Raw genomic sequence first — 15,727 nt, 5'->3', positions numbered from 1 at the left:
GCCTGCACATCTTGGAAGCTGTGTCAGGCTGTCTGCAGCCTCAGGCAGACATCTGTGCATTAGTTGTCCTTTGATGTTTACAAGCTTTTCACCATAACTACAAGGGCTAGAAAGAAACTTCCTTTATTTTTTTGTCAAATGAAAACGGAATTTTTGAACTCATCACATGACTTCGGGTATTGGGCTTATCCCCTTGTCTTAATCTGACCCTGTAGAATACACCTTTGTGAAAACACACCCAAGATGTATTTTCCCAGTGTTGATGAGCTCTTAGTTGGTAGTGGGTGTCTTTGCCAGATAGCTCTCAGCTTTTATTGGTAAAGGTCAATCCTATTTCTTTTAAGACAATGCAAAATAAACTCACTCAAATGGGGAGAGAGAGAAGAATACCAAAGACAAAAAAATGCAGCTTCTCTCTTTTGATATTTGCAGTGCAGCTACTGGAAAATCATACACACAGTGGTAGTGCAAATTCCAGCTGACTTTGTGGCTCTTGTTTTTCTGTAACTAGTCCGTGGAAGACAAATATTTTATTTTACTATGATTGGGCTGCTCAGGACCACTTTGAACAAGGTGAAGCCTCTCTTGGTTAGCTAAACCAGGCTCTAAATAAGCAGATGGCAAAAAGAGAAAGATATGAAAGAAGCAGGAGGAATAAGGTGGGGATGGAAAATACTACACAAAAAAGGTGCAGTAGGAACGTTAGATTCACATCTCTGCAGTTGCTCAACGCAGCCATGGAAAAAGTAATGACAGGTTTCAGAGTAGCAGCCGTATTTAGTCTGTATCCGCAAAAAGAAAAGGAGTACTTGTGGCACCTTAGAGACTAACCAATTTGAGCATAAGCTTTCGTGAGCTACTGCTCGTGCATCCGATGAAGTGAACTGTAGCTCACGAAAGCTCATGCTCAAATAAATTTGTTAGTCTCTAAGGTGCCACAAGTACTCCTTTTTCTTTTTGCAGAAAAAGTAATGTTGCCTAGTTCCCTCCTCTTGTTTAGTCTGGTCACAGCACCTTGGAGGTCTAGGGAAAAGAATGCCAAATTGTGTGGTGGTAAATTCCTGCATTCCAACATTGGGGGATGGTGGTGGCTATGATGGAAGTGCTGGTGCTGGTTGGGTTTGACATGGATATGCAAAGCTTAGGGTCACGTTCTAGAAAGTTTTCAAGTTCCCCTTAAGGAGAAGAAAATATCCCAAAGTTGTTCCATCTAAATGATGTAAAGGTCAAAGGATGCGTCTACATGTAAGCCATCAAAAACTTGTCTTGATTCATCAAGTTTAGTCCTTTTCTAAAACAATCACGTAAGCTCCCCAGAAGCCTTGAAAATGCCAGATCAACAGCTTTTTCATTTCAAACACCATGGTTTACATCATCTCTTTGACTGCAACCTCTGCTTTTTTCAGCAACCATTTTACAGTAGTTAATTACTGATATAAAATATCTTTGAAAAAATCAAAGAGGGTGGTGATTATCATGAAACGTAGCCATATAGGTACCAATTGAAACTTCAACCAGTTGTTGAAACTTGTGTGGCACAGGTTATTAATATCTTATAGTTAAAAACGTGTTGACAATTTTCTGATTGGAAGGACTGTTTATAGCAGGAGAAACAAGGATTGAAAAGTCTAAAAATAATTGATCTTTTCAAAAATATACTGAGAGTATCCTCTTTTTTCAAATAGTGCTTTGGCTATGTGGTGTGTGATTTACCATAGCTAAATTACATAATTTGAAACCCTTGAAACTAATCTGATAACATGTCTTTACCCTGTGTTTTTTTCCTGCACTTGAGAACACGTCATTTTAAAAATGCTCTCTTTCATTTCTCCTTGATCTTCAGATTGCGGATAGTATAAAGCCCTTGCGCCCTTATGAGCGCTTTGACACTCTGAGACAGTTTCTGGAGTACGATGGACACGTTTTACGTTTTTACTGTATGTGGGATGATACAGAATCCATGTTTGGGGACCCACGAGAACTTATTCTGCACTATTTTTTGGCTGATGATACTATTGAAATAAAAGAAGTGATACCAGTAAACTCGGGCCGGGATGCTGTTCCACTTTTCCTCAATAGGAAGAAGCTACCAAAGGTGAAGAATAAAAAATGCAGCATACTTTGTTTTTTTGCCAACTAAAAGCGTAAATGCATTATTTTCAAATTCCTGTATTAGGAGTATAATGTTAATTACAGTATATTATCAAAATGACTGAGTATGACCACAATTACGAGATTTTTTTTCTTGCCCATGTATTTGATCACACAATAGGTACAAAAATTATAAAAAATAATTAGGCTTGGGAATGCTGTACTTAAATCAAGAAGAGAGAAAATTCAGATGGGCGAACTAATAGGTTTGTATTCTACAATTTCCTTTTCCTTATAATTTTATACTAATGGAGAAGTTTAAGTTTAATAGTTTAATACCCCAGCACACCCGTGTAAATCAGTGTAAGTCCATTGAAATCCGTGGAGTTACACCATCATAAAAATGATGTGCATTCAGAATTGGGCCATGATTTTTTCCTAAGTCCTTAGAAAAAGTCCAGTTTCAAGATTCAGCAATGTAAATTGTTGCTAGCAGCTACAGTATCATTGCTTTAACTTGAATTCTTAGAGTCGGGTCTAATCCAAAGCCAAATTGAAGTCAATGGGAGTCATTCCACTGACTTCAATCGATATTAGATCAGGCCCTTAGAGGGGGTCTACTAATTAGTTTAGTCCTCCATAACTTACTTACCATTTTAGAATTTAAACACAATGAGCATGAATCACCTTTGTGTCATTCCATTCTTATACTGGTGATAGACTTGCATCACTGTAGGTCTGGAGTAATTCAGTGTTGAATTATTTCCCCCCTCCTTTGCTTTTAATATTTGTTATAATATTTAATTCTGTAAGCCATAGGTGTTTATAGGCCATAGGTGTTTATAGGCCAATTTAAAAAAAAACAACCGATCCCTGCCTTGAAGAGCCAACAGTCTGGGACCCTGGTCTTGCAGTGAGTGCTGACTTAGCAGACCCTATACCCATGCACTGCTCATTGAAGGATTGGGATTCAAGTGTCTACTTCTCTCTGAAGTCAATGGAAGTTAGAGAAAGGGCAGCAAAAGATTACCCAAAATGGGGATGGTATACAGGAGGGACTGGGGTTACATTAAAAAATAATAAAATCTGTTTTAGTTATGTGCACATCTAGTTGATTCTTCATTTAAAAATGTTTTTTGGTTTTTTTTTTTTGGTTATAACTAGAATAAATTACTAGTATAAATTAAAAACCTACTATAGGAACATTTATTATAACATTCATCACAATAGAATAGGCTGATTAGCTCTCTTCTATATTTGTGCAGCACCCAGCACAATGGGGCCCCAATCCCGTTTGCAGCTTTTACATGCTACAATAATATAATAATAACTACCAGCAATAATAATAATCCTCAGAGCAGAATTTTATAGGTATACAATACTTTAGTTGTGCTAACCTTTGCTTTCCAGTTACTTCGGAGAAAGAGACTGTACCCTTAGGTGCACAATAGGACTCTGAATGTATAGTTTGAACAGCAGAGTGGCTTTGGAGGTCAGTAATATAAGCACGCCTCATTATGCTCACTAAAAATGTTCACACAAAAACAGTCATATAAAAATTATCTCATACAACCACTGGTTTTGTTTGGTAACTGAAGTCTCTGTTTTTTGCTTTATTAGATGCAGTTCTGAAGCATCTGTTCTCTTTCCTTGCAGTATGCTCCAGCAGGGCTGTATCAGCCTGGTGCAATCACAGATCGCACAGTTCTCAATGTGTTTGGAGGCTTAGTAGGAAACAAAGGCCGTTACATTCTGGACAATCGTAAGGTCAGATATTTTTGAATACCTCAGGCCATCTAACATAATTATAGTTGTTTTATCGTTTCTAAAATCCTGCTTATCTAAAACAAAGAAGGTTATTTGTAAGAATGGTGGTGTCACTGTAGAACTGCTTAAATGAGCAGTGTTGAAATTTAATATGCAGTGTTTGTGAAAATGTTTAGAAAAAGCTTTAGCTTGGAATGGGAGTAAAAACATCTAAAATGTGAAATATGGAGGGTTTTTTTTGTTAAAGATCAAATATTTATGTAAAATTCCAACAGTTTGGTTTTTTTAGAAAGTTCCATTTTATTCTGAGATTCATAGAGGTGCTTCTTAAATCTTTTTTCTTTTCTTTTCTTAGACAGGAACTGTGCATCAGGAATTTTACAAAGACTCTGACCTGACAATAGGGGCAGTGATCAATGTTTGGGGAAGGAGGGTAAAACTCTGTGACTGTGATGAATTTACTAAAGAATATTATACGACAAAGTATGGAATCAGTAAGTAGTTATATTTATCCTTTTCTGTGCCCGCTTTTAAACTTTGAATTTAAAAGAATCTATTAATAGCAACCCTTTTATTTTTTTTTTTAATTAGAAACCGGGAGCTATAACCTGCTTTAAGTAGCTAACAGCAAAATAGTAGTTTTGCAGGGGTCCCAGTGGAGTTGTTATAGAGTCAAGGCCAGAAAGGACCACCCGTCTGAATTCCTGCACATCACAGACCGCTAAACACCACCCAACCACATCCAGACCAAGCCCAACAACCAGCATTAGACCAAAGTGTTACAGTCTTCAGGAAACTGAACTATTGTGTGCCAAAGTCAGTGAACAGGACTGAGGTGCACCGATGCAATGGCAGGGAATTGATTTAGTAAGATATACCCAGATGATCCTAGCAAGTGACCTGTGATCCATTCTGCAGAAGAAGGCAAAAAATGCCCAATGTCTGTGCCCATTTGACTTGTGGGAATGTTGCTTCCCATCCTTGGATATGGTGGTCAGTTAGACCCTGAGCATATGAGTGAGACCCACCAGAAGCCCCTGAAGTGTGAGATTTTAGGAACATAAGGCATGAACTGTAAGAGATGTCCAGAGGTGCCTAGCCCAGTCCTCTCTCAGTGCAGGAAACCCTGTCATACAATCCTACTTCATAAATTATCTTAAACCTAATTAGGTTGTTTGCCCCCACAATTCCTGTTGGGAGGCTGTTCCAGATTCTCACCCTTCTGATGGTTAGAAACCTTCTTCAAATTTCCCGCCTAAATTTATTCATGGTCAATTTATACCCATTTATTCTTGTGCCAACATTGCCTCATAGCTTAAATAGCTCTTTGCTCTCCCTGTATTTAGAGAGAGCAATGATATTCCCTCCCAGCCTTTGTTTTGCTAATCTAAAAAAAACAAGCTCTTTTAGCCTCCCCTTGTAAGGTAGGGTCTCCATTTCCCTCATCATCCTAGTAACCCTTTTCTACACCTGTGCCAGTTTGAATTCATCTTTCTTGAATATGGGTTATCTTGTGTGATCTATTTAAAGCCAACCCAGATTTGCATGTTATGCCCTTGACTGTTTTTATTTCAAAACCAGAACAATAAAATGATCCTACATAAAGGCTATTGATTCTTCCACTTCCCTGTTCTGATATCCGTACCTTCAGTCAAAGTATGTAAAAGAATGTACATCTGAACATGTGTGTACACTGATTTCATATTCTTCCCCATCACACTGCATTTTGTAAAGATGTCAGATGATCTATTTTCTGAAAATGGTAGCTGAGTTTAGATGTTTGTCTCCCTTGAGATGATTCAGTGCATCCTCACAACAATTGTGTTTTCCTGCACAATGATGCTGGCAAATCTACATTTAATGCTCTCTACTATACAGAATCTGTGCAGTCTGGAACATCACAGCAGCTATCCCATAAAGCCTCAAGAATTGCAAACTGGGACACTGAATTTTGGAAAACAATCGGGGTTTGTCTCCAAGATGGGAAAACATTCTGGGAGTATGGGATTTAGTTTAGCAATCCCAGAATTCCCCATTCAGAATCAGAGCTGTTTTTAGTATGGGTGTCTCCTTGGAAGAGCAGTTTATCCTACCATCAATTTAGTTATCCAGTGAATAGATACTAACATGTATCTGGACTGCTCAAAAGTGGTGACAAAAGTGCTGCTACAACCCTTTCCTGACATGTGAAACCAGATATCAGGGTAGACTTGTTTGTGACCCAGACTCATGACCAGATGGAACACAGAGTTTGGACCAAAGTCCAATTAACTCCTTGGTGGAATGAGGTACTGTAGTGCTGTAGAATGACAGCAGCAAATGACTGAAAAACATCAGAAGGAGGAAGGCCACCTTTTTATTTCTCTGGAGCTTGGCCCACTATTACAGTAGAAGCCTTTATTGAAGCTAACTACACATATTGAATACTGCTGCTTGCCTCACTTGTTGGCATTAGAAAAAAAAAACAGTTGGAACAATACTGGTGCAAATATGCCAGACATTAAACAAGACCCTATCAGAACATGTTGTTAAAATGAAGAATGTCCATACCGTGATTGCTGGAATGGTGAATGGGGCTTCTGTAATTGGGGTGGTGTGGTAAATGAAACACACACAACTATTATCTGCCCACCAACTAATACAGCTAAATATTACGGCTGCAAAGGTTGTTTCTCTAGCGTAATAGTGGCTGGTTGACTGCTGGTACTAGTTTATGGATATTAACTTCAGCTAGTTGGGCAAGTTTATGAGAGGGCAGAATGGCACACTGTTTCCCATGCAAATATCAGAAAAATAAATAGTGTGTATTAGGGTGGTAGGATCTATGATTCTATGTAGAAATGCAGGCATCTCAATATGACCCACTTTGTTAGCAGGGGTTAGAACCTTGCATAAAGCTGCTAAGTTCTGCTGACTTACCGTGACGTGTTAACCCCCTGGATACCTTATCAGGATATAAAAAGGAGTGACCTTTTAGTCAGAGGGGACTAAGGGTAGAGACAAGGAGGTCCTGTGGGTAATTCTTGGAACAGGTAGGGTGGGGGAGAAAACTCAAGGTTGGGGTTTATGTTTTGTTGTTTGTGAGTTACCAATAAATTCAAACCCCAGGAAGAGGGTATGTTTGTCCTCCATGGAGCTTGTGCAGACTTTATTTGGAGCGGGCAGAAATACCTCTGTGGGCTTGATCATGCAATGTGCGCAGCACTCTGTTCCTGATCCAGAAAAGCATTTAAGCACATGCTTAGTTTTAACTTGTCTTCAGTAGGACTGTGCCCTTGGCAAAGGTTAAGCACTTGCTTAAGTGTTTTGTTAAATTGGGACCAGAGTGCTCAGCACCTTCTAGGACCAAGCTCACTGGTGCTGTTGCGACTTCGAGTTACCCATCTTACCTCTTGCTGTTCTTTGTTCAAGCATTTATTTGACTACATGGCTTCAGCAGGAGTTGTATGCTAATAGAATTGCCTTTTAGGAGGACAAGGAGATTTCTCTTGAAGTGCAGTTGTTATGATAATCAATATGTTTGCAATGTTTCTGCCTGTTTTGCTCTGCATAATATTTGTGAAAGCAAAGGGAAAGTTTTCAAAGGACAGCAGCTTTGTAAACGATAGCTCATGCCCTTCAGCGGGAAGCCTGACATTATTATGGATGCATGCAGCACTGGTCTGAATGCAAGAGAAAGACACCTTAATGTCGGATATAGTCTGCCTAAATTTTGCTAATGCAGCTGCATAGAAAGAGAAGGATGATCTGAATGCAGCAATGGCCACATATACATTATAGACAATGAATGCCCAAATGAAATGGGAAACATACTCTTGAGTGTGTCTCTGAGGAGAACTATATTTATGCTTTTTACTTACTGTCTCATCATAGCACAGAAGTAGAGTAAGAAGTGTCCTTTCATAAATAATATTTAATTAATAAATAATAGAAAAGTATGTGGAGGGGGAAGAGGGCCTCCTATTATTCTTGTGAGCCAAAATTAAATAGTGTCACATTTTTGGTTGCACTGCCAACCATGTGACAAATAGGTGCTCTTGTAATATTCCTTTTGGAAGGCAGGAGAAAAGGAGGCATTGCCTCTTTGTTTTACTTGGTAGGTGAACTGTGAAGCAGGATCTCATGTCACTAAAATAAAGTTGGAAACTAGGGGAGGCCTCTTCTATACCTGTTGGTTGTTGGCAAATGCATGAACCTAGCATTATGACCAGTACTAGTCATCTGTGTTTAGTCCAAGGGAATTGCAAGTACCCCTTCACTGGTACTTTTAAAACTCCATTGAAATTGGAAGCAAAAGATGAAATCTCAAATTTGAAAGCTGATTTCTTGCCAGCATAATGCTTTTGCTATGCCACCAAACTGGTCCTTATCACCAGTTTTGCTACTGAGAAGACTACATAATATTCAAGTTGTTTTTATTCTTAAGGGGGACTGGATGGCTCTGGGGATTAATAATGGGATATAAAGTTTTTTGCCTTGATGTTGCTGGTTCAGATCTTGTTTCGTGATTGAAAGTGGTTAGAATGTAGTGACTGGTATGTTATGTGAAATGAATTTGAGGGTGTCAGTGGGTAGGTGTTCTGGTCACCAAAACCAGCACCACAGTTAGGTTCCTTGAATTGCTCTGGAGACTGAACTGCTCTCTCACGCATCGAGTATGTCTTCACTACACAGATAACGCAGGCTTTTACCTGGGTTTTAGCCCGAGTTCCCTAATATCTAGATAGAAAATCCTCTGACTCAGATCTGAGGGTGCTTTAAGCCCAGGCTATCTTACATTGCTCAGCTGGAGGCATGGGTTAAAGCCCATTTTCACTTCGGCTAGAACCCACCCACTTGGCAGTGAAGATGTAGACAAAATCACTGATGTTCTGGTAGTCCTCTGATGCCCTTCCCACAGTCCCTCCAGACAGACAAGTTCTCCCTCAACTGACTGGGAATGAATCCTACAGCAAAGGAGTATGGGATATACCTCCCTCCCATCCCTCCAGATACGCATGGCCGAAGGCAGAAACAGTGATGACACATTAAGTAGGGTAGGGTAGGACTGTGCAGTGGGGGCACTCACACTTGGGCACCTAACCCAGGTGCTCAGACCCAGATGTCAATCATCCAGATTAACTGTGGAGTGAAGACATACCCATCGAGATGATCCTTCAGTTTCAAGATTGAGCTGCATTGATGCAGCAGGGTGGAGAAGACTGCCAGTGCCTATGGTGTACCTGTCCTGTCCATGAATAGGATTTCATTACCCAGGCTTTCAATACCACAGTAAATTCACATTAAAGTGTTACAAGGAATGGTACAAGGTCATCATAGTAGGGGACGACCAGTGAGGAGATGGATAGATGTTGTGCAGCAGATCACTGGAAGATCAACTGCTGTGTGTGCAAAGTTAGCTATGGATTGAGAAGGATTCTGAAAATATTGCTATGCTATCAAGAGTAGTCAGACTTGAATAAATGGACTTTACTTACTTTATTTTCTGTATTGGTCCCTAATGATTTGCAAGATTTCTTTTGTGAAGAACATATAAGAACATCGGGTTACTCTGCAGATTATTACAGCAAGCGACATATTTACAAATGTTCAAAAATACTTCTGCTAAACTGTTTTGTTACAGACTTTCAGGACTTTAATAGAGATAAAATATGAATTCAGGGATAACAAATCATTAAATTCTTAGGAATTGGTTCTGAGGGCCAAAGTTAAAGACCATACAGGAATATTACATAATTACACAGAGCCCAATCTAGACTGGCTTTATGTAACGGGACCTGGGAAGACAAAAAATGGACACCTAAATACAACAGCAATTGAATACTATAGTATTTTGTTGATATCGTGACTTATTAGTGCTACATTAAGCATGGTTGATTACAGGTATGACCGACACATTGAAACATGTGTACAATTGCTGAGTACCAAGAGAGTAAAACTAAATTGAGTAAATACACTAGGTGGCACTCTTGGAGTGCAAGAAAGATCTTAATCCGTGTTCCATTTGTTATGTAGGTCCCACAAATTAAAGCTACTGTAATTGAGAATAATAAACATTATAAATCTGATAGTTCTTTTTCAACTAGAGAATACATGTGTGATCACCTGTAATTCAACATACAAACTCACATAGGGGTTTTTCCCCCTCTCAATATGCAGAGACTTATGTACACAGTGTTTTGTTTTTTAACTAGAGTCGGACATGTAACTCCTCACACACTACACTGAAATTTTCTAGAGGGTCAATATTGCCAGAAATAATGTTTTTAGAAAATAATATTTTGTCATGTGTTTACTTATATGATTCTACTCTGTTACAGTGATGGCTTTTGGTGTAAAATTTGAAAATTTCCTAGCAGGAGACTTCTTTTTATGTATTGATTTAGGATTTGAGCCCCCCCAGACTAGTTGCGCTATATCTATATCTGTATATATAAAGGGCATGTGTAACTTCTGAGGGAAATACATTGGCAGCTTTGTTTTTATAGAAACTCCTCTTGACTGGTTCAAGAGGAGGCGTTAGATTTTCCATTAAGAACTTATTTTCAACAGGATATGTTGCAATAGAAGTAACTGCTGAAGGAAGCATGGAGAAGGTGCTTCTTGTGTTTAGGACTTATACTTAGGAGAAATTCTGACATCTGAATTCTTGCTCTACTTTTCAACAACAAACTTGTGTTAGATAAATCTGAATTTAAAAGAGTAGGTTGCTATGATCTTCCTTTATTAGCATGTTCTAAATCACCGGCGCTCAAACTCCATTGTGCTGCGACCCCATTCTGACAACAAAAAGTACTACATGACCCCAGAAGTGGGGACCACAGCCTGAGCCCACCAAAGCCTGAGCCCTGCTACCTGGGCAGAGGGCCTGTAACCTGATCTCCATCGCCCAGGACTGAAGCCCAAACATGAGCCCCACCACCCAGGGTGGAAGCCCTCTGGCTTTGACTTTGGCCCCAGCAAGTCTAACACCAGCCCTGGTGCTCCCATTAGAATGGGGTTGTGACCTACTTTGGGGCCCCGACATAGTTTGAGAACCCCTATTTTAAATAGATATGTAGACTGAAAAAGCACTTCAGGAAAAGTTTGAATTGGCCCAAATTTCACCCTTTTCCTCTACATGTGCCAAAACCAAACCTACAGTACAACAATGTTGGGGATGTTTCAGATAAAAAATTCATTCTTCATTCAATCAGTTTTTCTTCCTATAGAACTGTGTGTAAATTTCACCATTTTCACTGGATACTTTTGTTTTGGTAATGAAAAGGGAAAAAATAGTGAATTAAATCTCTCCCACTCCAGGTAGAAGAGACAAGGCTTGGGAAGAAAAAAAAACCCCATTCTTGTTTGTGGCCATTGTTGTACACGGCCTTTCTGAGGCCCTCAGTTCTTTCATGGACCATGGATGCTGTGACATCCTTCTGGCTGGTGATTTGCCTAGTGCGTTGTCCTTTTGTTTTCCAACATCTATCAGTGTTGCTTCAATGTTAATAAACTTTATTTTCAGGGAAAATAATAATCAAAACTGTATCTGTTTAGGTTCTTATGTCGGCTGTAAGCCTCAATAGCTGTTGCAAGTTGTAATACTGGGAAACACAGGTTCAGGGGAGCAACTATGGCACGCTAGAGCAGCAGCTGATACTGGGGCAGCAGGATCTTTGCTAGATATAGGGATCAGGGTGGACCTTATAACAGCTTGTTGAGCTGACAGGCATATGTGAAGAGAGGACAGATTGGTTATTGGTCATGTTCATATGGAGAAAGGGATCATAGTTGTGGAATAATGCTGATGAGTGAGTCTGGAGCTAAGGCAATATATAAGAGTAGGGTAGGGGAAGGACTATAAAAGTAAAGCTTCAGAAAGTTTGGATGTATTTGGGATAAGACTGAATTTATTGGCAACTTGCCAAGACTGACAAACATTTGAGTTCTTCCAATACAAACATAGAAATTGACAAAAAACAGAGAAAAATATCACAAGTAAGGAATTTAAATTGTGGAATGATCCCAAGGGGTAAGAGTTGAAAAGTGGTTTTAAAAATTTGGTTCTTCTGTTTAGGAATAATATTTCCCTTCCTATTGACTGATTTCTGCCAAACATTACTGGGCATGGATGAAATCCTGGCCCTGTCAAAATTATGATTGCAGTTTTGCCACTGATTTCAATAAGGCCTGCATTTCACCCTATAAATAGTGAAGCAAGCATGATTTAAAGAGAGAGGTTCTGCTCTGTTACTCGGATATATTAATAGACATCTATACTGAAAATGCAATATCTTTAATAAAATAGCATTATCTGAAGAAAAAATCTTGCTATCTTATTTTCTTATAGAGGATTTTACTCCAGTTCCATTCAAGGCTCCACCTCCTCCAAAAATAGAAAGGAAGTTTCCACCATACACTGGATTTGGCTCTGAAGAGGATTCTCTAGGCTCCTGCATGAGCCTTCTTCCCCAACCTCCCCAGAAAGATTTCAAGAAATTCTTGGAGAAAGACAGGTATTTTAGTGAAAGATAATCCCAGTTGTGGCAAGATGGCCGATGTTAGTATGGTGGGTCCTGTGCTTTTCTTGGCAGGGGGCTAAGATGCCACCTCTTGCCCCTGCTCTTGGGCCACTGAGGTCCCCAACAGTGGCCCGGGAAGGTGGTAGAGGACGGAAGCAGGGGAGGGGCCTGGGTTTGCTCCTCACTCTGAGCCCCAGCCCCTCTCAACTCCTGTGGGTTCTTACCCTCCTCCCCCTTGGGTGAGGAACCTTCGGTCCTTAGATGTTGGGGGAGGAAGTCTCCCTCCCCTGCGGGGGCGGGTCTCCCTTACTTCAGTTCTCTGTTTTTTCAAATCTTACAATACACCTCCAAGTTCCAGTCCTCTCTCCTTCTCCTCCTCCCCTGACTGCCTGAAGCAGGGGGTTTTATTAGATTCCCGACAGGGCTTAATTGACTACAGGTGCTCCAATTAACCTGTAGCAACCCTTCCTAGTCTACAGGGAACCACGCCTTAATTAGCCTAGGGTTTATATATTTCCCCTCTACCACTGCTTCCTGGCCCACCTGTATCACATAGTCAATATTTTTAATTCCTAGTTGCAGGGGAGAGTGGTGTTAAGTGAAATCTCAAGGTTACCTGACATAAGTTTTCAGGTGTATTAGGACTTGGTTAGCAACATTGCATTCGGCATTTCTGTGAACTAGGCAAATACGGTCTTCTATGAAGTTAGGGTCTAATCTGATTCCCATTAAAATAAATACAAAGACTCCTTTGACTTCATCTGGCATTGGATCAGGCTCTGAGGGTATGTCTACACTTGGAGTTAGGGTGTGATTCCCATCTCGAGTAGACATATTTGCACTAGTTCTCATTGAGCTATCGTACTAAAAAAAAGTTATGTAGCTGTGGTAGCACATGCAGTGGTGAGAGGTGGTTGGGGCTAGCTGCCCCAACTATGAGCCAACCAGGCCCCGTGGATACATACTCAGGGTGGCTAGCCCGGACTGCTGCTGCCACTCCCGGTGTCACCGTTGTTCCACTACTATTTGTAGCATGCTAGCTGGGTGAGAGTGTGAGTATATCTACTTGAGCTGGCAGTCACCTCCCCCAGCTCCAAGTGTAGACAACTAAAAAGAATTTCAGAAGATCCACAAATATGATATAACCCCCGTTTGTTTCTCTTGAGATTTCCTGAGAGTTCTTTTCTTTGTTGACTGGTTTTCATGCACAGTTGTACTATAGCAATATGAAAACATTAGCACCTTTTATTTCCGTTGTGGGTTATACAGACTGTGACATGATTTATGAGTCCTGAGTAAAAAACAAAGCTGCATTGCAGATCTGAGGTTCATTAACCCACGTGTAGAGCCTTCAGAAAAGGAGAATGCTATTAGAAGACTTGGTAAAATTTTAATAATTTATATAACCTCTGTATATTTTAAAATAGTAACGTCTAAATCAATAAATATACTATTGTTGAATTCATTTGGTTTTCACATTTAAAAAAATAGCCACATGGGAAAAGAATCTGATTGGCCAAATTTCCTGGAGAGGGTCCTGACATGTATTTTGATTTGTATTTAGGTTTGAAAATGAATACATCTAAAAAATGTTCCCCCCCCAATTAAATTTCTGGAAATAAACTTTGAGCCTTATTTGCAATTGAGATTGAATACAGATGCAATCAGAATCTGTAATCAGAGAACCAATTGTGCCCTGAAAAATAATTCCTTTCTATCTGGCTGACCCTGCTTAGCTTTGTTAACCCCAGCTGAAAATTATTTTTGAAAAAATAGGGAACTTCATTCCATTTCCTGTCCAGACCAAGAATAACACAGTTTATTTCACAAAATGCGTCTCCAAGTGATGAAAAGGTTCATCATTCTATATACTGAATTTCTTGCCACTTCTTCTGCCCTCATAGAAAAGGCCTCGAAAGTAACCTGCTGCGCTTTCTTGCAAAATTTATTACTGATAATCCCATTGACAAGGATCGGCAATTCATTATTTCTTATTTTCTGAGTGATGACACAATTTCAGTGTTTGAGACCCCACAGCGAAATACAGGTAAGAGATAATAATCCTCTGGAAGCAATTCCAAGAGCTCTGCTGCTTTGATTAAAATGTAGTGATCATTAAACCCTAATGCAGAACTCAGTTCTAATGGAAGCCTGTGCAAATCCTTTTGAATTCAGTCAGATCTACATTTGCTTCTTTTGGGCTTGACAGAGGTCTACTGTTTTACCTTAATAGTAGTTTGTTGTGCTAATTTATAATCTGTGATACTCAGAATGAAACCATTTGTTGTAAGACAGCACTTCACAACATTTAAAGTTATTGGCTCCTAAAGATGGTGGCACATATTCTATTTGCAAATCTTATCCAGGGGAGCTTGCTTTTGTTATAGGTAACTTATAGAAATTGTATTGTTGTCATTGATGGTAAATAGGGATAAACCCATAGAAAACATAACAGATTGGAAATCATACAGTAAGTTCTATGTTTTGCAGGATCAATATTATTATTCTAGCTATATGTTTTCCATTATATAAAGGCACGGTATAAAAACAAAATCATTGTAATTATTTTAATATATGTAACAATATCTTAAACAATATACAGTTTATTGGCATTTGAAGGGTAAATTTGGTCTTGTGCCAGTAGCTGTCCTAGTGACCTACTAGAGTGACATTGATTTGAATTCGAGGAGACAGCTCATCCAGCCTTTCTAGAGATGAACGCTTCAAGTTCTTGTCCATATATATTTCACTGTTGGTGAGCATGCATCCAATACAATTAAGTCCAGATACTTTGGGCCAGCAATGTTCTTTGGGGGTCATGCCTGCGCCCTGAGTATTCTGGTGCCTCTGAGGGCCAAAAGGGCAGGGCGACCCTACCCTTCATTTCCTTCTCCCTTCCTCTGGGTATGGGTTGGAACTTGCAGTGTCCAAGCTTCTTTGCTCATTATGTGGCCTATTCTTTGTCATGTAAATAATTCTGGATAGTGGGGTGCTTAGTAGTTAGTTAGTTAATAGTGTTATTGTTACAGATTTTTGGTAGTAATTCCTTTCTTCCTTTTAGAAGGAAATTCACTTTTTTTGTTTTCCTGTGAGTTAGCTCTGGTACTCAGATCAGTCATTATGGCTGAGCAGAAATCTCCAGCCTTCAAAAATTCCTCTTCCTGCAAGGCTGTAATGCCTTCCAATGATGGGCACACTAGATGCTTGCTGTGTCTGGGTGAAGTGCACATAATGAAGTGCACATGATGAGATTACTGGTTCTGTGTATGAAGGGAAAGCAGTGGATGTATTGTTTCTTGACTTTAGCAAAGCTTTTGACACGGTCTCCCACAGTATTCTTGTCAGCAAGTTAAGGAAATATGGGC

At 39.6% G+C, this 15,727-nt stretch overlaps 1 protein-coding gene across 5 annotated transcripts in view; it reads left to right on the top strand.

Annotated features, from left to right (window-relative positions):
- EFHC2 (EF-hand domain containing 2) overlaps positions 1–15,727 on the top strand; it is a 91,505-nt gene that overhangs the window by 38,279 nt on the left and 37,499 nt on the right. For 3 of the 5 annotated variants that reach the window (XM_084616828.1, XM_084616832.1, XM_084616829.1), the window contains 6 exons: positions 1,844–2,095; positions 3,748–3,858; positions 4,214–4,352; positions 11,161–11,298; positions 12,191–12,356; positions 14,267–14,409. In XM_084616828.1, the coding sequence (XP_084472954.1) occupies positions 1,844–2,095; positions 3,748–3,858; positions 4,214–4,352; positions 11,161–11,298; positions 12,191–12,356; positions 14,267–14,409 (949 nt within the window). The remainder of the gene's footprint in view (positions 1–1,843; positions 2,096–3,747; positions 3,859–4,213; positions 4,353–11,160; positions 11,299–12,190; positions 12,357–14,266; positions 14,410–15,727) is intronic. The other 2 variants (XM_084616830.1, XM_084616831.1) reach the window with 1 other exon arrangement.

This window comes from Lepidochelys olivacea (genome assembly GCF_965140295.1).
Source record: "Lepidochelys olivacea isolate rLepOli2 genome assembly, chromosome: 1".
Lineage (NCBI taxonomy): Eukaryota > Metazoa > Chordata > Testudines > Cheloniidae > Lepidochelys > Lepidochelys olivacea.
This window is presented reverse-complemented; position numbering and strand designations above follow the sequence as displayed.